Source organism: Impatiens glandulifera, chromosome 8, assembly GCF_907164915.1.
Source record: "Impatiens glandulifera chromosome 8, dImpGla2.1, whole genome shotgun sequence".
NCBI classification, from domain to species: domain Eukaryota; kingdom Viridiplantae; phylum Streptophyta; class Magnoliopsida; order Ericales; family Balsaminaceae; genus Impatiens; species Impatiens glandulifera.
The window spans coordinates 4,968,830-4,990,319 of NC_061869.1; the positions used below are offsets into that span (position 1 = coordinate 4,968,830).

General features: G+C 30.9%; 4 protein-coding genes and 1 long non-coding RNA gene across 6 annotated transcripts; all 5 read left to right on the top strand.

Annotated features, from left to right (window-relative positions):
* The first annotated feature begins 679 nt into the window (after positions 1-679).
* Positions 680-2,176, top strand: LOC124912743. The gene is made up of 2 exons (XM_047453392.1): positions 680-869; positions 1,616-2,176. Exons 1-2 carry the CDS (start codon positions 702-704, stop codon positions 2,174-2,176), a joined length of 729 nt encoding a protein of 242 aa, XP_047309348.1. The 5' UTR covers positions 680-701.
* A 959-nt stretch (positions 2,177-3,135) lies between these two features.
* On the top strand, positions 3,136-9,425 carry LOC124912182 (60S ribosomal protein L9-like). Of its 2 annotated transcripts, none has more exons than XM_047452745.1 (3): positions 3,136-3,540; positions 3,629-3,751; positions 9,212-9,425. In XM_047452745.1, exons 1-3 carry the CDS (start codon positions 3,172-3,174, stop codon positions 9,296-9,298), a joined length of 579 nt encoding a protein of 192 aa, XP_047308701.1. In that variant the 5' UTR covers positions 3,136-3,171; the 3' UTR covers positions 9,299-9,425. The 2 variants fall into 2 exon arrangements, with proteins under 2 accessions (XP_047308701.1, XP_047308700.1); XM_047452744.1 differs by lacking the exon at positions 9,212-9,425 and adding an exon at positions 3,845-4,089.
* On the top strand, positions 6,382-7,909 carry LOC124912181. Its single transcript, XM_047452743.1, has 2 exons — positions 6,382-6,560; positions 7,327-7,909. Exons 1-2 carry the CDS (start codon positions 6,393-6,395, stop codon positions 7,876-7,878), a joined length of 720 nt encoding a protein of 239 aa, XP_047308699.1. The 5' UTR covers positions 6,382-6,392; the 3' UTR covers positions 7,879-7,909.
* A 3,494-nt stretch (positions 9,426-12,919) lies between the features above and the next one.
* Positions 12,920-17,629, top strand: LOC124911988 (probable zinc metalloprotease EGY2, chloroplastic). Its single transcript, XM_047452537.1, has 13 exons — positions 12,920-13,191; positions 13,265-13,355; positions 13,461-13,532; positions 13,603-13,683; positions 14,340-14,390; positions 14,487-14,597; positions 14,867-14,941; positions 15,036-15,141; positions 15,259-15,352; positions 15,850-16,003; positions 16,670-16,877; positions 16,991-17,151; positions 17,230-17,629. The coding sequence occupies exons 1-13, from the start codon at positions 13,034-13,036 to the stop codon at positions 17,479-17,481; spliced, it is 1,614 nt and encodes a 537-aa protein (XP_047308493.1). The 5' UTR covers positions 12,920-13,033; the 3' UTR covers positions 17,482-17,629.
* Positions 17,630-17,778: 149 nt separating this feature from the next.
* Positions 17,779-18,352, top strand: LOC124912488. Its single transcript, XR_007096672.1, has 2 exons — positions 17,779-18,075; positions 18,159-18,352. It is a non-coding gene; the product is annotated as an uncharacterized LOC124912488 (long non-coding RNA).
* Positions 18,353-21,490: the final 3,138 nt, after the last annotated feature.

A 21,490-nucleotide genomic window follows, 5' to 3' on the forward strand; every position in this document is an offset into this window, starting at 1 on the left:
CACGTAGGCATCGCTCTCTCAGTAGCTGTCTCAAGTCGGGCTCTCTATCATTTTTCTTATATTATATATTATCATATAAATATTATTTTAATATTTAATTAATAAATTAATATTAATACTAATATATATATATATCCCAAATCAGAACTATCCTTTCTTGAATGATCATGTCACATAAACTAACTTATATCCAATTTTATATATATATTTGTTAAAATATTTACCTAATTTATTTTAAATAAAAAAATACAGGTAAGAGAATGGGGAATTAATAAATTGAGAAATTTGACAAAATGACCCTGGTCTTAAATGCGATTGTCAATTGCGTAAATGACAATTTCAAAATATTCCGACGAAATAATCCTGTCGCTTAATGCGAAGGGCAGGATCGTCACGCGAAGGGAAAACTTGTGAAATTACTCCGTCGCGTAACGCGAAGGGTACGATCATTTTGGACTTTTCACGTACTTTTCCCTCGTGAGACGATCTTGCTATCGAGGTTAGGCCTGCGACGAATAATTTTGTTATAATATTTAAAAATGGTCATTTGCATAATTAAATTTATGAAACTGACACCTATTTAATGACCATTATTTTATTATCCTTTCATCAAATTTCCCAATAAATAAATTGGCTCAACCGTTTATATTTAACATTCATTTGCACTAGATAGAGAGAGAGAGTGGGAGCTAGGTCTGAAAATGGGAATGAAGGATTCGATTATAGATTACATCTTAGTTCCGGCTGGACTGATGATAATGGTGGCGTATCACGGTTGGTTAATCCGTCAGGTCAGGAATCATCCTACTAGAACTATCATCGGTATTAATGCAATCAATCGCCGTTTCTGGATTCACGCCATGATGGAGGTACCGATCGATTCGATTATCATCCTTCTTCGTTTTAATTTCTTCATTCAATCGTATTAGAACAGAGCATGCATTCAAACGACGATCGATTGATTCGATCATCGATCATCATCCTTCGTCGTTTTTCTTCATTCGATTTCGATCGTAATATAACATACATGAATGAATCCTAATTAGATCAGAGCATGCATTACTTTTGAAATTAGACGACGATTGATTCGATTCGATCATCGATCGATCCAAAGCATATCTCTGTTTTTGAGTATTGGTTGATTTGATTTGCTGTTGCTAATTTTGAATAATCATTATGATTTATGAACATTTGAAGAACCCTAGCTAGATCATGATTGTAATTGAACATTTGAGATCGGTAAAAATAAAAATAAAAAATACATTTATTTCATCTACTTCTCACTAACAAAAAAATAAAAAAAAGTTATAGTTTTTTTTAATTTAATAAATTTTAATTCATTACACCTTCCTATTAATGGGATTTATAATCTAATATAATTTAAATAATGATTCAATTTGTAATATGCATGTTGAATTTTTGTTTTCTTTAAAAATAATATTTATTTTAAATTTGAACATAAATACTTTTAACTATATAATCTTAAATAGTAAAAAATATCATTTTTCAAAAAATTTCTTTTCATTTTTTATAATCTAGGGAGATTTTGAAATAATTTATTTTATTTTATTTATTTAAACAATTAATGCTTATAATTCCAATTTTTTTTTTGTAGGATGTATCAAAAAGTGGAATATTGGCTGTGCAAACAATGAGAAATAACATAATGGCTTCAACAGTTCTAGCATCAACAGCAATCACACTTAGCTCAGTAATCGCGGTTCTAATGACAAACAGCGGCGGTTATCGTCCTTCGAAACTATCTTTTGGCGACAAAAGTAGTTTAATTCTAAATGTCAAATTCTTCTGCATCCTTTCGTGTTTCCTCATGGCCTTCATGCTTAACATGCAGTCAATTCGATTCTATAGTCATGCCGGTCTTTTGATTAATGTCCCATTTAAGACGGGTCGTGGCTTGGACAGGCAAAGCACAATCGAGTATGTGGCTCGAACCGTTAGTAGGGGGAGTCTTTTCTGGTCACTTGGTTTGAGGGCGTTTTATTTCTCCATTCCCATGTTCATGTGGATATTTGGACCAATTCCCATGTTTGTTACATGTGTTTTACTTGTTTCCATGCTATATTTTCTCGATGTTTCTAATGAGTTTGGAGATGTTACCGTTGCTCCTGTTCCTCTTATCAATGTTCATCGAGATGAGGAGGCTAATAGTAACTAGACTCTACTCGTTATGGGTCGAATATTGGAAGAAACGCATGAAGTAGATGTAGATTCAGTTCAAGCTGAATCGTATGCTTCATGGATGGATAGCCGCGTTTCAAATCTTTCTATATGTATTTTCTTGAATATTTGGAGATGTATAACAATTTATAATATGTTTAGTTTGGTTAAATGCATGAGAGCTTCATTTGATAAATAAACTTGCATGCACTTATTAGCTTCAAAATGTTTTTTTAGTTGGTATATAAAAGTATAATTAAAAGTTATTAATTGGAAATAACATAAGCTGTGTATTATAATTTATAAAATATCTTAATAGTGCAATTCTTAATATGGTTAATTATATATGCTGGGAGAAAGTGTAGACTAGTGAATTATTTGTCTTAAAATGGTAGGACATTTAATTATTTCAGTTATTTTTAGTGAATTATTTGGCTTAAAATGATAGGACATTTAATTATTTCAGTTATTTTTAGTGAATTATTTAACTTAAAATAATGTATAAAACATTTAATGATCGTGATGGTCCGCAGTCATTTATTTCTATCTCAAGAAAACCCGTAAATGATAGTGAGTAATTTGACTTTTGTTTATATTTTTTAATTTTAACACTAAAATATTATATATATTATTTTAATTAAGAAAATACAAATATATAAAAGTTGCATCCAAGGTTTCTGTAGATAATATAATGATGTCACTATGAACTGTATAAAATCATTCTTAATAAAAAAAAATTACCCTGATTATTTCAATTTTGACCCGGTCTAGTCAGACAAATTAAAATAGAGTTTTAAGGAAAATATTTATTTTACCAAGAAAAAAAATAGAAAATTTCCAATTTATTGTTTTACAAAATATATTAAAATTAATTGTTATTACAGTCATACCCGTAAAAAAAAAACCGGGAAAAAACCGGTACAAATAGTACCAGTCGCGGCTAGGGTTTCAATCGTCACTTTCGAAAGCAAGCAGCGGCAGCAGCAAGGAAAAATGAAGACGATATTGTCATCGGAAACAATGGACATTCCCGATGGAATTACCATCAAGATAAAGGCTAAGGTAATCGAAGTTGAAGGTCCAAGAGGTAAGCTTACACGTAACTTCAAGCATCTGAATCTCGACTTTGAATTGATCAAAGACGAAGGAAAGACGAAACTGAAGATCGATTCCTGGTTCGGATCTCGCAAAACCACCGCAGCAATTCGTACCGCTTTAAGCCATGTAGATAATCTTATCACCGGTGTAACCAAAGGTTATCGGTATAAGATGCGTTTCGTTTATGCACATTTTCCTATCAATGCAAGTATCACTAATGGAAATAAGTCTATTGAGATTCGTAATTTCCTTGGAGAGAAGAAGGTTTTATTTATTTTTATCTCTTTTTTCATGTAAACCCTAAATTTGTTAGTGAATGTGTCTGATTGGTTATTAATGTGTAATTTCTCAGGTGAGGAAGGTTGATATGCTTGATGGAGTATCGATTTTGAGATCTGAAAAGGTGAAGGATGAATTGACTCTTGATGGAAATGATATAGAGCTTGTTTCTAGATCTGCTGCTTTGATAAACCAAGTATGTGATCATCTCGATCTATCTATCTATTTATCTCTATTGATTTTGATTCTTGAATTGGTGTTGAAATTTGTTGATTGATTGTTTATACAGAAATGTCATGTGAAGAAGAAAGATATAAGGAAATTTCTTGATGGTATCTATGTTAGTGAGAAGGGAAAAATCACTGAGGAAGAGTAGTTTTCCATCTTCTTTTTGGAACTTGATGAGTAAAATTTTGGGTTTTCAAAGTTTTGTCATCATTGAGAGATCTTGATTATATGATCAATTGGATGTTTTTGAGCTGCATTAATGCAAGTTCTACTTTGATTCTTTTCAAATAAATTGGGTTGGAACTTAAATTATCTTTTGCTTATGTATATTATTGTAGTTTAAGGGGAAAGAGTTTGATAATCGAAGAGATTGGTTTCCATTGAATTTGTTAATAGGAAGTTGAGATGTTTGATGATTCCATGAAAGTACCTTAATTGAATAAGGATAATGATTTGGATATTTTTGTGTAATACATTGTTTTTTCTTTCTAATCTTTGATATTACTTTTAGCATAAATAGACTTCACTTAATTCATTTTAGAAAAAGAGATTAAAGGTTTATGTTCGATTCATATTAAGAACGCTATGATGTGAAGGAGTTATGCCGGTAATTATAATGTCAAAACAAGGAGGATAACGGGTTGGGGCCTTTCGTATAAAGGTATTGTATGAGCAACATCATGATTTTGTAACCACACCTCGATTGGGTAATGTTGTCAAAACGAGGCAGTTACAAGGCACTTTTTGCCTTCAAAAGACATATACTAAATCCCATAAATTGAATTTAATCAAAAAAATTATTTTTGGTGAACCACACTAATCAAACTTATGAGTGTTCATAGTCAAACATAATAACAATTTTAGGGTTTGATTTTTTCTGAAAACATTTTAAGTCTAAATTGAATTTCATGAAATCAAGCTTATGAGTGCTCATAGTCAAACATAATAACAATTTTAGGGTTTGATTTAACATTTTAAGTTTAAGTCGGATTTCATGAATGTCCTTTAACTAAAAAAAAAATATAATAACAATTTTACAATTCTTGCATATGCAAATTAATATATCAAATTTTATCATATCAAAACTCTACATTTATCGTATCATATATATTTTCAAATTAAATATATTTAAACTTGCATTTTGTATTATATTTCATGTAGTTTTAGTTAAAATATTAATATTTAAGTTATTATTAAACTAAACCATCAAATTAAATTAACATAATTATTTAAATGATATTTTTTTTCTATTTTTTTCAAGATGATAAGATTAAGTGTTTAGTAGTACTTTCCACAATCATATAATTGTATTTAATTAATGTTGAGATAATATATTTTATAAAACAAACAATAATAAGTATTTGTTTAGAAATGAGTATTAAGTTAGTTGGCCATTGACCATGACTCCTTCTCCAATTAAAATTTTGAGGGCAAAATTCAAAATAAATTAGAAGAAAGATAACCACACAAAAATATAACTACCAAGGTTAAAAATAGATTTCTCCACCTATAATCACTCACAAACACTAAACCATATGGTTAATATTTTAAAGTGAAAAAAACTATATTCAACACAGGCAATAACTTACATCTAAACAACTTGCTAAACCCGATAATCTACACTTTTTTTCTAACCTCTTGCACGAAAAGAGGTTAAGGAAAGGCGAAAAAGGTTATAGTCATCGCACGAAAGAGCCTTTAACCGTTTTCAAAGTGATTAGGAAAACAATGGAAAGTTGTGCAAGCAAGCCAAAGGAATTTAACAGCCGTGAAGAACCCCTCTTGCCCTTGGATCAAACTAATAATATCTCTATCTTAAAAAGATCGAGAACATTGAGACTCGTGATGTGTTTGAACCGAAGGTTAAGGTTGAGCCCGATAATGTTAATGTTCAAGAGAAGAATGATATCATACCAAAGGTGGAAGAACCATTAATAGAGGTATTTCATAATGTGACTAACAAAAATGACATTGTTCCCAAAGTTGAGGATCTGTTACCATTAGATTTGAAGCTTGTTGAAACACCTCCATCTAGAGTCGATGATCCGACCATAGAATCAAAGCAAGTTGAAGCAGCTCCTCTTGGAATTGAAATTGATATTAATACTAACATATATATAACTATATCCTTCACATAAACTAAATGCGAAATTAATAAATTGGAAAATTTAACGAAATGACCGAGCCTTAAATGCGATTGCGCAAATGACTAATTCAAAATATTCTGACAATATTCTGACGAAATTATCTCGTCGCGTAATGCGAAAGGCAGGATCGTCACGCGAAGGGAAAACTTATGAAATTACTCCCGTCGCGTAACGCGAATTGCACGATCGTCACGCGAATGGCACAATCATTATACACTTTTTAAATATATTTCCTTCACGAGACGATCATGCCCTTCGTGTTACATAACGGGATAATTTGATTATAATATTAATTTTGAGGTAGTTATTTGCATAATTAAATTTATGAACCGGTCCACAACACATGACCATTTTATGATCCTTTCATCAAATTTCCCAATAAATTGGCTCAAATGTTTACATTTAACATTCAGTTGCACTCTAAAAAGAGAAGAGAGAGAGAGAGTGGGAACTAGTCTGAAAATGGAAATGAAGGATTCGATTATAGATTACATCTTAGTTCCAGCTGGACTGATGATAATGGTGGCGTATCACGTTTGGTTAATCCATCGGGTCAGGAATCATCCTACTAGAACTATCATCGGTATTAATGCAATCAATCGCCGTTTCTGGATTCACGCCATGATGGAGGTACCGATCGATTCGATTATCATCCTTCTTCGTTTTAATTTCTTCATTCAATCGTATTAGAACAGAGCATGCATTCAGACGACGATCGATTGATTCGATCATCGATCATCATCCTTCGTCGTTTTTCTTCATTCGATTTCGATCGTAATATAACATACATGAATGAATCCTAATTAGATCAGAGCATGCATTAGTTCAGATCTCCATTACTTTTCAAATTAGACGACGATCGATTCCTTCAATTCGATCATCGATCATCGATCGATCCAAAGCATATCTCTGTTTTTGCGTTTTGGTTGATTTGATTTGCTTGTTGCTAATTTTGAATAAATTTTGAAGAAACCTAGCTAGATTATGATTGTAATTGAACATTTGAGATCGGTAAAAAAAAAAAAAAAATTATAATTTTATTTTTTAATTGATTACACCGGGATAAATTTTATATCACTTAAAAAAGTAATTTATAATCTGATACAATTTAAATAATGATTCAATTTGTAATATGCATGTTGAATTTTTGTTTTCTTTAAAAATAATATTTATTTTAAATTTGAACATAAATACTTTTAACTATATAATATTAATTTGTAAAATATATCCTTTTTCAAAAAAATTCTTTTCATTTTTTATAATCTAGGGAGATTTTGAAAATTTAACCATTTATAATCTTATTCAATGAAAGTTTGACTAGAATGATGCTTTTTTAAAAATAATTTATTTTATTTATTTAAACAATTTATGCTTATAATTCCATATTTTTTTGTAGGATGTATCAAAAAGTGGAATATTGACTGTGCAAACAATGAGAAACAACATAATGGCTTCAACCGTTCTAGCATCAACAGCAATCACGCTTAGCTCATTAATCGCGGTTCTAATGACAAACAGCGGCGGTTATCGTCCTTCGAAACTATCTTTTGGCGACAAAAGTAGTTTAATTCTACATGTCAAATTCTTCTGCATCCTTTCGTGTTTCCTCATGGCATTCATTCTTAACGTGCAGTCAATTCAATACTATAGTCATGCCGGTCTTTTGATTAATGTCCCATTTAAGACGGGTCGTGGTTTGAACAGGCAAAGCACATTCGAGTATGTGGCTCGAACCGTTAGTAGGGGGAGTCTTTTTTGGTCACTTGGTTTGAGGGCATTTTATTTCTCTATTCCCATGTTCATTTGGATATTTGGACCAATTCCCATGTTTGTTACATGTGTTTTACTTGTTTCCATGCTCTATTTTCTTGATGTTTCTAATGAGTTTGGAGATGTTACTGTTCCTCTTATGAATGTCGATCGAGATGAGGAGGCTAATAGTAACTAGACTCTACTCGTTATGGGTCGAATATTGGAAGAAACGCATGAAGTAGATTCGGTTCAAGCTGAATCGTATACTTCATGGATGGATAGACGTGTTTCAAATCTATCTATATGTATTTTCTTGAATATTTGGAGATGTATAACAATTTATATTATTGAGTTTGATTAAATGCATGAGATTTGATAAATAAACTTGCATGCACTTGTTAGCTTAAAAATGTTTTTTAGTTGGTATATAGAAGTATGTAACTAAAAGTTATTAATTGGAAATTACATAAGTTGTGGATTCTAATATATCTTCATAGTGCAATTTACAAAGGGATTTTAACATATGATAGATTTAATATAGTGCAATTCACTTAGAGATGAAGCAGAAATAATGTAATATGGCTTCCTAAGAAAGAAATCAGGAAAACTTTAAATTCACTTCAAATATATATATATATATATATATATATATATTTTTATCGAAGTGCATAGAGAGATCTGTTATTGATTGGACTCGATACTTTATTTAAATTCCTTAAACGCCCCTATGATATTAGGGCTTGATTGAGTAAATGAGTTTTTTGAGTTTTTATCCGAGTTTCTCTTAAAGATCCTTATTTGATAAAATTATTTACCTTTCGAGTTGAGAGGATACGGTGAAGGTGAGAAAATGGTGGTTAGAGATGATAAGGTAGCTTAGAGAGAGTAGGTATTTTTGGTATTTAAATAGATAAAATTGATGATTAAATTGTTGATATAATGTTTGAGTTTTGAAATAAAAACTGAGTTTTATTCTAATAACAAAACATCAAACAATCTCTTTCTTAGCGGAGTCTCACAAATGATAATAAATGAAAAAAAAATGTTTTTTTTTAATTAACTATAGAATATGAAAGCATGATTTTTATTTAGTAGGTGATGATTGAGTTAATTGTTGGTTGTTGAGAAGTTTCGATAAAATTATTTGACTTGAAATGATTCGTACAACGTTTAATGATCATCGACTGATACATTTATTTGACAACTCTATTATTATTATGACGACAATGAAGGTCTCTCCAAAAAAACCGATGGATAGAGACCATCTTAATTTTGTAGTTGGTAAATATTTTGACTTTTGCTTATATTTTTTTAATTTTAACGTTTAAATATTATATATATTTTAATTAAAAAAATACAAATATATAAAAGTTGCATACAAGGTTTCTACCCTTTGTAACCTTCAAGGTTTTCAAAAGAATACAAACAAAATAAGATATATCATGATGGCAATATTAACTATAAAAAAAATATTCTTAATAAAAAAAAATAAAAATAAAAGTTACCCTGATTATTTCAATTTTATACAGAAATGTCATGTGAAGAAGAAAGATATAAGAAAATTTCTTGATGGTATCTATGTTAGTGAGAAGGGAAAAATCACTGAGGAAGAGTAGTTTTCCATCTTCTTTTTGGAACTTGATGAGTCAAATTTTGGATTTGAATTTGGGTTTTCAAAGTTTTGTCATCATTGAGAGATCTTTATTATATAATGATCAATTGGATGTTTTTGAACTGCATTAAGGGTTCTACTTTGATTCTTTTCAAATAAATTGGGTTGGAACTTAAATTATCTTTTGCTTATAATATTTGTTGTACTCTTCTATCTTTTATGTTAGTATAGTCTATATTATTGTAGTTTAAGGGGTAAGAGTTTGCTAATGGAAGAGATTGGATTCCATTGAATTTGTTCATAGGAGGTTGGATTGTACGAGCAACTTCGTGATTTCGTAACCACATCTTAACCGGGTGATGTTGTCAAAACGCACAACATCATGATTTCGTAACCACACCTTAACCGGGTGATGTTGTCAAAACGCACAACATCATGATTTCGTAACCACACTTTAACCGTGTAATGTTGTCAAAACGAGCAACATCATGATTTTGTAATCACGCCTCAACCGGGTGATGTTGTCAAAACGTGGCAGATACGAGTGCATTTTTTCCCGAAAGACATACTCTAACCCATTAATTGAATTTAATCAAGCTTTTTTTGGTGACCAACATTAATCAAACTTATGAGCCATCATCAAACATATTAACAATTTTACAAATCTGTTGCATGTGCGCATGTGCGAGTTAAATTGGTTCAATGGTTCAATTATTTGAACGAATCTTACGCCTAATCTTAATATATCAAATTTTATCATATCAAAACTCCACATTTATCGTATCATAGATATTTTCAGTTCGGATTGAATGAATATAGTAGGCGTTGTTGTTCATGTGAATTTGAATGTTCACCCTTGATACTTGATAATCAATCTCAAAAATAAAATTAAAATTTTGTATTATATTTCATGTTAGTTTAATTAACAATATTAATATTTAAGTTACTAAACCCATCAAAATTAACATAATTATTTAAATGATATTTTTTAAAATAATTTCAAGATGATAAGATTAAGTACTTTCCACAGTTATATAATTGTATTTAATTAATGTTGAGATAATATATTTTTTAAAACAAACAATAATATGTATTTGTTTAGAAATGAGTATTAAGTTAGTTGGCCATTGACCATGACTCCTTCTCCAAATAAAATTTTGAGGGAAAAAATCAAAATAAATTAGAAGAAAGATAACCACACAAAAATATAACTGCCAAGGCTAAAAATAGCTTTCTCCACCTATAACCACTCACAAACACTAAACCATATGGTTAATATTTTAAAGTGAAAAAACTATATTCAATATAGACAATAACTTACATCTAAACAACTTGCTAAACCCAATAATCTACACCTTTTTTCTAACCTCTTGCACGAAAAGAGGTTAAGGAAAGGCGAAAAAGGTTATAGTCATCGCACGAAAGAGCCTTTAACCGTTTTCAAAGTGATTAGGAAAACAATGGGAAGTTGTGCAAGCAAGCCAAAGGAATTTAATAGTCGTGAAGAGCCCCTCTTGCCCTCGGATCAAACTAATAATATCCCTAAAAAGATCAAGAATATTGAGACTCGTGATGTGTTTGAACCGAAGGTTAAGGTTGAGCCCGATAATGTTAATGTTCAAGAGAAGAATGATATCATATCAAAGGTGGAAGATCCATTAATAGACGTTTCTGATAATGTGACTAACAAAAACGACATTGTTCCCAAAGTTGAGGATCCGTTACCATTAGATTTGAAGCTTGTTGAAACACCTCCATCTAGAGTCGATGATCCGACCATAGAATCAAAGCAAGTTGAAGTAGCTCCTCTTGGAATTGAAATTGAGGATGTATCTTTGGAATCAAAGCACAATGAAGCAACTCCTTTGAAAATTGAGGATTCACCGATTGAGTCAAAGCAAGACGAAACATTCCCATTAAAAAAAGAGGATTTATTGTTCGAGTCGAAGCATGTTGAAGCAACTCCATTGAAAATTGAAGATTTACCTTTTAAGTCAAAAAATGACGAAACATTTCCCTCAAAAAAAGATGATGTATTATTTGAGTCTAAACATGTTGAAGCAACTCCATTGAAAATTGAAGATTCAGCCTTTGAGTCAAAGCATGATGAAACATCCCCTTTAAAAAAGGATGATTTATTATTCGAGTCGAAGAATGTTGAAACAACTCCATTGAAAATTGAAGCTTCATCATTTGAGTCAAAGAATGACGAAGCATTCCCCTTAAAGAAAGATGATTTATTATTCGAGTCCAAGCATGTTGAAGCCACTCCATTGAAAATTGAAGATTCACCCTTAGAGTCGAAACATGACGAAGCATTTCCCTTACAAATTGATCAAGATGTATCCTTCAAATCAAAAGATGCAAAGCCACTGAAAATCAAAAATTTACCCTTGGAACCAAAACACGAAGAAGCATATCCTTTGAAAGTCGATCAAGATGTATCTTCGGAGTCAAAGTATGTTGAAGCAATTCCATTAAAAAATGAGGATTTATTTTTTGAGCCAAAAAACGTCAAAGCAAATCCTAGTGAGAGCAATCATTTGATGGATGAGAAAGTTGGCGCGAATAAAGTGGAAACTAACAAACCATTCATTGTGGAAGATGCATAGAAGATTCAGGCGCATTTGTTCAAAAAATCTCCGAAGAATAATGATACAACTTTTCAAACATAAATATTATCCATTACACAAATGTACAAATATTTTTGTCTTCATGATTTAATTGTAAACAAATGTAGCTCATGATGATGTTATGCTTTTTATAATATAGAAGGTTTGATTATTGATTGTGGTTGATAAGTGGGTTGATTTATATGTTGAGCCATAAGTGGGATTATATAAACTAATATATCTTATTTTTCTTTAACTTCTTAGATTTCAAATATGCTATATAGTCTTTATTTTATATGAAAAGTATAATAATCATTTCTAAAGTAAATTGTAAATAGATATATTATTATTTAATTCAATGTATTTTTTGTGTTACCAAGTTAAATAGGTTGAAAGAAAAGTATGGGCTGAAAAAATAATTTTATTTATTTAAATAGTCTTCTCAAGTTGGGGTGAAACCGAGAACATTATTTTATATAAATCAATATCTCAATAACATATTTTCATCCCGATCAAAGTTCAGATCTGAATCATTCTAAATTGGGCTATTTATAGACGTAATTAAAAAATATCACTACTCGAAAAGAATTGTACGATGTTTAATGACCGCGGTCACTAATGTTCTTACACTCATCACTGTTATTACGACAATATGATCTCCTTGATAGTTTCTGAACTTGTTAAAGCTAATCTCCTTGATGTTTTTATTATTGTTTCACAAATGATTAATCTTGTTGTTCAAAGTGTGTAGTGTGTTTGGTGACATTTTGACACTCGTATTTTTTTGGTATTAATTTTGTTTTTAAACTTAAACGGATATTATTTATATCATATTTGTATTAACCCTTAATCTTAAGCCTAATTCGTCACTAAAATTAAAAAAAAATTGAAAAAATTAAATGTAACGTGTCTATTTTGCATTGGCTAGACTAGATTTTGAAATTTTTCTGAATTTTCTGCATTGGCTAGACTAGATAAGATTTATTTATTCTCTCAAACCTCTGAAAATAATAATAATATCTTCATTTTCAATTTTCAATTTTCAATTTCAAATCCCCTGTTCTATAATGTTATCATCATCATCCTCATTATCATCCTTCAATTACTACTGAAATCAATCTCAGGAGATGAATCTTCCTTCAAGATTTGGCGGGAACACCATTCCATTGCCGAAGCTCGGCAACTCTTTTCCATACAATCTACCTTCCTTATCGTTCTTCATTCCTTCACCAGCGACCGATAACCGGAAATGCTTCAGTTCGCGACAATTTCGTCTTCGAACTAGGTAAAATTGCTGTATATTTGGACTTTGCTTGCCTCCTATTTCATTGATCTTCGATTTTTCTGTGGTAGTTTAGGCAAGTGCTCTCCATAAGGCGACGAATCATTTGCAGAGTAACGGAGAAAGAGACTGAACCAGACGGCGACAGTGACGATGCCGATGATGCCGTAAACTACTCTTTCTCTGATTAGTGACTACTATTCTTTCTAGCATTGGACACGAACTTAGTAGAGTATGCTGCGAATTTGAACTTGATGTTGAAAATTTTGAAGGAGAAAGAACAAGTACAAGAAGAAGATAGAATTTCAGCTGAAATTGAATCATTTTCACCTGTTCAGCAACAGGTAAGCAAGCACCTCTTATTTTAAATTAGGTCAGTATGTATATTTGCTAATTTAACTTCTTTCATTGTAGGATGAAGAAAAAGAATCCATTACAACAGAGATGCTTCAATCCAGTGATGGTGAAGATATTAAAGCTCAAGCTGAATCTCAGGTATTTCTCAGTATATGTCATTTTGTTTGGAACTCTCTCAGTTTAACAATGGAAATGATCTCCTTACTTGGACAATACTTTAGCAAGTTAATAATATTTGACCAATTTATTGCAATTTCAATATCAATGCAACTGCTCCATTGCCTATTTGAAACAAAAATGTGTTTCCAAATGGGCCATTATTTGACTAGTACAAATACATTCCAGATGTTTTAGTCTGTGGAACTTCGTCATTATATAGAAAATATGTTTTGCTAACTGGGAATTATCTTAAAGTATGAGGGGATTGATAAGAAGATCCTTTCAATTGTTTAGATTTTGTGGTATATTGTATGTTTGGAAGATAGTTTCATGTTTTAGTAGTTCATGGACAAAGTAACTTATTGGAAATCTGATATCTTAATCTCTCTAACAAGTAGAATGTAGAATCTAGAATGAGATGAGGTAATAGAATGAAAGAAGAGGCGGGCATTACATAATTAACCTAACCCTAATCTTACACATTATATACTACTACATAGCCCATGGGCCTTATAGCATAGAATAACTCATTACAAACTATCAATACAAAAACAAAATATGCATCTCATATTAAGTTAACATTTTTATTCACTTTAGCCTCAGCAGTAAAATGGGTATTATTTTTGTTTCATCAGGATGTTGAGAATGTTGAAGTTGCTAGTGGATCACCCCTTCCAGGTCTGAAGGTGATCCTAATTTACTATCATGTACAATTAAAAAGATGAAATCATGGTCCCCCTTTCATCATACTAACTGTTAATTGCTTGTCTTTTTCCCTACAGACCCAACAACTTGACGAGTCTTTCAGAATACCAAAGGAAACAATAGAGATTCTCAAGAACCAAGTATTTGGATTTGACACCTTTTTTGTGACAAGCCAGGAGCCATATGAGGTATGCACTTTATTTTAGGATGCTCTTTAGTAATTTTATTTGAGGGTGGTTATAGCAGTAAGAGTAGCTGTACCGCTTATAACATTACTATTTTAAATTTTTGTGAAATGATAAAATTATACTTTATATTGTGCTGACAACTTTCTCATTATTGAATTGAAAAGACATGTTAATCTCATTTCTCTAAAAGCTACTGGAAGTCTACAACTTTTATGTTGCTTGCGGATTAATCCTCAATCATCTAATGGTTCTTGTATCTACTTGGACAGGCAGGTGTACTTTTTAAGGGAAACTTAAGGGGGCAACCAGCTAAAAGTTATGAAAAGATATCTAAGAGGATGCATGTAGGCATTTTGTAGTTTCTCCTTCTGAAAGTTGTGAAAAATCCTTTCAATGTTTTAATAGCTCATGCTGAACAGATTCACATTTCTTCTATAGGAAAAATTTGAGGATGTCTATAAGCTTTTCCTTTTAGTAAATCCTGAAGATGATAAGCCAATAGCAGTTGTGGTTCCAAGAAAGACTCTGCAGCCAGATACAACTGGTACTAATGGAATATTTCTGCAGAATTTGGAAAAATGCCTTTTCTTGTTGTTGCGTAACATGTATATCTGATTTCATGTGGTGTAATTTCAGTTTCTTATTTTACTGGTTTTTGCAGCCGTACCAGAATGGTTTGCTGCAGGATCTTTTGGATTAGTTACACTATTCACCTTACTTCTGCGAAACGTGCCTGCATTGCAGTCAAACTTGTTGTAAGCGGATCATGAGATGAAAAGAAACAAACACATTTAATAAGTTTATTAGTAAAAAGAGTGTAGACGCCAATTCTTTTATGAGAAAAGGAAGTGTACAAATGATGTTGCTGTCTCATCATCCTTTATGCTTATGCATGACGACATGTTCCTATGCTTCCTTTTATTTTCTTCTTATATCTTATACTATTTGATATTTAACTTCCTTCCATTTTCATCTACATTAAAATAGTATGGCTTATTTATTATATTTATACATCCTGCTTACAGTTTCAAGTTCATATATTTTATTTTATGTGACAACTAATTTTTATTTCACGACTTCTATATAAGACATCTATTGTTGTTCCTGACAAAACAAAATTGAGATTTACAATATTGTTGTCTTATTGATTTAGTTGTATATTCAATTACTAAATAGTTTTACTTTCTTTATTTGACAGATCATAGTTCTTTAGTGATATCATGATTTACGCCAGAGTAATGTGACTTTGCAGATCAACTTTTGACAATCTTGAATTAGTGAAAGATGGGCTGCCTGGAGCCCTTGTTACTGCACTCATTTTGGGCGTACATGAAATCAGCCACATTTTGGTTGCCAAAAGCTGTGGAGTCAAGCTTGGAATTCCATATTTTATACCTAGCTGGCAGGTGAGACTTTGATATTTCTTTTGTATTCAAATGGCTCCTTCTAATGGGCTGGATGATTATTTGGAGAACTGTGATAAGAACCCTAAATCGAATTGTTGAACTTTAATGGAGAAGGGGGGAGACTAAGGCTATGTTTTGGGGGGAGTTGGAATTAGAATTGGGAGTCAAATTCCAAAATCTTTGTTGTTTGATGACTTAAAATAAGGAATTATAACTCCAATGAAATTTAATGTATATGATTTTTCATGTTTCAATTTGTCTTTCTCACATTGAAATTGCTATTCTACAATTTCTCCAAACATAGCTTAGAGAAATTAGTGAGAAACTTGGAAAATACTTCTTAAAAGATTGATTATTACATCAAAGAACTATGACCCTATTTATAAAACTAAAATATAATCTTAATCGAAAATTATAATTATCTACAAAACTCTAATCTCTATTTCGTACCATCCTGCTTCAGCTATGTTGTTCAATATCAATAGTCTAAGACAACTCTTCATGTCTATGAATAAGGTTTCATTGTTTCCTATACAAATGCTGAAGTTGAGTCAATTGTATAATATTTCTGTTTTAACAAACCATTTTTAGCATCTAACTGTGTAATTGTGTATCATCAGATATGAAGATAAAGAGACTAACATTATTATTACACTTTGTTGACAGATAGGTTCCTTTGGAGGTATAACTAGGATTCTAAATATTGTACCCAAACGCGAGGACCTTTTGAAGATTGCTGCTGCAGGTCCACTAGCAGGCTTCTCCGTTGGTTTTATTCTTTTTCTTTTAGGTTTCATAATTCCACCTGCTGATGGGATCGGTGTTATAGTTGATGCTTCTGTTTTTCACGAGTCATTGCTTGTCGGCGGAATAGGTACAATCAATCAATATTTTTTCTCTGCCCTTCAATTGATCATGACCATAACCTTTGTGAATCATGGTCAATTTATTCTTTACATTTTTCAGAAATTTGTTTAATTTTTTCAGCAAAGCTTCTGTTGGGCGATGTTCTAAAGGAAGGCACTCAATTATCGGTAAACCCATTACTTATATGGGCATGGGCTGGATTACTAATCAATGCCATCAATAGCATCCCTGCTGGGGAACTTGATGGTGGAAGAATTGCTTTTTCCATATGGGGAAGAAAGGTAAGTTCATGATGGATATTTTGATAGTTTTAAAATCCCTATAAGAAGAAATAAAACTAATGTTGATTTTCTATATAGGCTTCAGCTCGGCTCACAGCAGTTTCCATTGGTCTACTAGGATTGTCATCGTTGTTTAATGACGTTGCATTTTACTGGGTAGTACTTATATACATCTTGCAAAGAGGGCCAATTTCTCCGCTTTCAGAAGAGATTACAGAACCCGATAACAAGAATGTTGCGCTTGGAATACTAGTTTTAGTCCTTGGTCTTCTGGTATGTTTACCATACCCTTTCCCCTTTACAGTTGTTGAAGAACTTTCGAGTTTTTAGCATTACAACGCATTTTGTGCTCTGCGTGTTAAATAGGATGATAATATTATCATATAGATTGACCAATAATACAAACATGTTTTCTTTGCAATATTGTTGTTGTATAAGTTCAATATGTTATGCAACTAAGGTAGTTTGTTTCGGTTAATGTAGTACATACATTGTTTATACATTATTTGAAAACACTTAGTTACATTTGGAGTTAGAGTTTGAATGAGAAAACGTGAACAAATTTATAAATGACAATGATCAACTTTTTCTCGTTCAAACTCAGATCCATTTTTTCTTTTATTCGTTCTTCCAGAAATCTCCTAAATGAGGGGATGAAATATTTGTTGAGCCAAAAGGATCCACCCTTCTTCTCTTATTCGAAAGCTCATTTCTCGAAGAAAACTCTTCAGAAGCATAAAATTTATCGAGAACAGATTTCAAAGTCTCGCGAATGGAATTTGGAAACTGCATGCATTCTTCTGGCGTATCTTTCTGTTCTCCTTCACAACAATTCATCACAAAAACATTGATCATCCTTCCTCCTAATGTAGCCATTTCGACAGACCTAGTGCGAAAACCGAGTGGGTCGAATACCCGTTTAAGGTCTGATAATATTTCGTGTTTGTAATCGCAGCACAAAGACGCCTTTATAGAATGACAAAAGGATCCGTTAATGTTTGTTTCAGGTTGCAGCCTTTCAACTGTCACTTCGTCAACTTCCGTTGGTACGAGAATATCTTTAGTGGCTTCTGAAACATTCATTCGAAGATCTTTCAATACTTCAATGGTTGAAGTTAACAATGATGCCTTATCCATCTGTAAATTTATCGGGAAGGATCATATGATTTTCAATAAAATTTATATCTTTTTTTGAAAAGTTCATGCAATATTATATAAGTCGTTTAACAATAACGACAAAAACAATTCAAAAACACAAAACACACCTGAAACACAACGACATAAATCATTTGACAGCAACATCAAAACATTAGCAAAAATTGTTCACCAACGAACAAACATAACAAAAAAATTTAGCGTTGACAAGCTTGAAGATCCTTTAGAAGATCAATGAGTTTACCAACTGTATTCACCGGTTTTTCAGGATATAGATTTCTCATATCGTCATAATAATAGCGTTGTGAAGTAAACACATCAGTCGACCGCGATCATTGAAAGTTGGGATGTTCATTGGTTTGGTTTTCGGGTTATTCGAGTTTTGGGTTTTCAAATTTTATTTTAGTCGATTCGAAAACTGAATCGAATTCGAATAAATTTTAATAAAATCGAACATAATTCAAATTAATTAAAATAAATAATAATAAATTAATGAATTCGGTTTTCAGTTTTGTTTCGAGTTTAAACTCCCAATTCGAAAATCAAATCGAAAACCGTATTTGAATTCGAATTGATTTAAGAACAGTCGAATATTCGGTTCAGACTCTTTAACCGAAAATTCTAGGAATACTTTCGAGCCAAATAGTATATCAAAAAATAATTGGGATAGAAACTCATCGACTCAATATCAATGGTGTTACTAGATGAAAACCGACCTTATTTGTGCCGGGAATAAGACTACGAAGCATGGAGAGATGACCATTAATCCTCTCCCGCCGTCGTCTCTCCGCCTCACTATGATTCCGCATCGCCGCCATAACTTTCTCCGCCGTGACTTCTCTCTTCCCCGGCGGTCTCACCATTGCTCTAACAAGCTCTCCCCTTTCATGGTCTAGAACCAACGAAGAAGAAGATGATAAAAACCCACCTTGTAAAATATCTTCAAGTTTCAAATTCCCCGAAATCAACCCATCAAAACAACTCGGCAATTCCATCTTTTTCATAAATTGCAGATGAAGAACAGAGGTTGGTTGAAGATATATATACAGGGGAAGAAGGTAATAAAATAGAGACGGCCATCCAATAGAAGAAGGTATAGTCACCAACTATGAAACCTGCAACTATTAATTATATTTTTTCAAGTTGAAATGAAGAAGATATCATGAATGAAGAAGACGTGAGGAATATCCCATTTTTCAAATTCTAGTCATTTTCCGTTGACATTTTTGTCATTAATCTATTTGCATGGTAGTTTGATAAAAGCTTCATTGAGATGACGTAAAAGACCTCAACTATTCTAGGGTTATCTTTTCTTCTTAATTTCCTCCATTAGTAAACTTAAATTTATTTCGTTTTTAAAGCGTTTTCAGAATACATGAGTGTGACCACAATAGGATTAATCACATATCTCTCAAACACACTTAATAATTTAATTAGGAGCAGAACTTGTTGCATGAGAGACTCAAACCTAGGACCTCTCAAAGAGGCTGATATCCATCTTTGGTCGCCACTAGACTAGAAGAGAAAATACATCATAGAAATAACCCGATTTGATCTGTAGATCAGTATTTTGTTGTTTTTTAGAATTGTAATTTGTTATTGGTTTGATTTTTTTTTTAAATTAGAGAGCTATGGTGACCTATTGGAAAAAGTGACTAAATGTCACAAGTTTAATTCCTACTAAAAACAGTTGTGGGGCATCATGATTCTCCTCCATTAAAAAAAATATTAAAGAACTAAACTCTATTAAGATAGTTAAATGACAAAAAGTGGTTCCTAAAAAACTAAATTTGACGAATTTAGATTTTTTTTTTATCATTTAAACTGTCAATCAAACTGATTAGGCTCGATACAAGAAGTAGTGAACCGACCAAAAACTGGTTGATCTAGAATTGTTTTGCTCATTGTTTCGGTTCGATTTTGTTTAGAATTAACATATTTATGTGAGTTTAAGGAAGTTCAAACACGGAGTTGTTGGAATTGATCCACATACATTAGACCCATTTGAAAACAATTGATAGTTATATATGAGTTTGAAGAATATTATAAAACATACCTTTATTAAATTTGTTGACTTTGTTTTGTTTACCCAAACATAAATCTAGCTATATAAAGTGTTTATAAATCTGCCAATTTATAACTTCAAGTTACTAACAAAAATAATAAAATAAAATAATTAATGAATTTATAAGTAAACTAACAAAAATTGGGTAAAAAATATAAAATCAATAAAGATAGTGGGTACAAGATGAGGTTTCAAGGGTAATTTTGACTTATTTCAAGGATAAAATTATCACCTAATACACCCATTTAAAAATACTTAATTATAGTACATTTAAAAACAATAGAAATAATATATTGTTCATGGAAGGGATTTGGTTGAAGATTAGCTAAGAGTTAGGTCAACCATATCTTACAAATGTACATTAATTTAATCCATTAGTGTACAAGTTTATAATAATTAGGGAATGTTTGCTAATAAAAACTATTAAATGTTGCAACCAATTGAACATTGAAAATAAAGTTTATAATATTAATGAATTGGTACAAAATATTATGAAGTAAAATTTAAACATAACTCATTAAGTTAAATAATATATATTAATTAAATTTGGATTACCTTAAATAATCAGTATATACTTTTAGTTCTATTTAAAAAGTTATATTTAATGTATAAAGTTATTTATTATAAACAAATATAGTAAAATATAATAAATTTATTTGAAATAAATCTATTAGATCATTTTAAGTATCGATGTTTGACTAGAGATCAATTGTTTCAAATTATATAATATTTAAATTGAATATTAATTTAGATGTTGACAAAACATTTCTGACATGTATATTTAATTAGTCAATTCAACTGCAAGTATTTGCTATCATTGATAATATTTAAATACGAAACTATTAAGTATTAGAATAAGGTATTTGGTTTGCATTTTAAAATAATTTAAATAAAATTAATTTTTTTTTTATAATTATATTAATTATTTCATTAATCAAAATATTAAAATATTATTTATTTTAAATTATTATTTAATTATATTTAACTTTTAAATTTTAAAAAACTAGAGGAATTCTTAATGATTTCGATAAAAAAAAATTATTATTTTAGTAAAAAAATTTAAAAGATAAATATATATATATATGTTTTTGGTAAAATGGTTATGTTTGAATTTTTTTT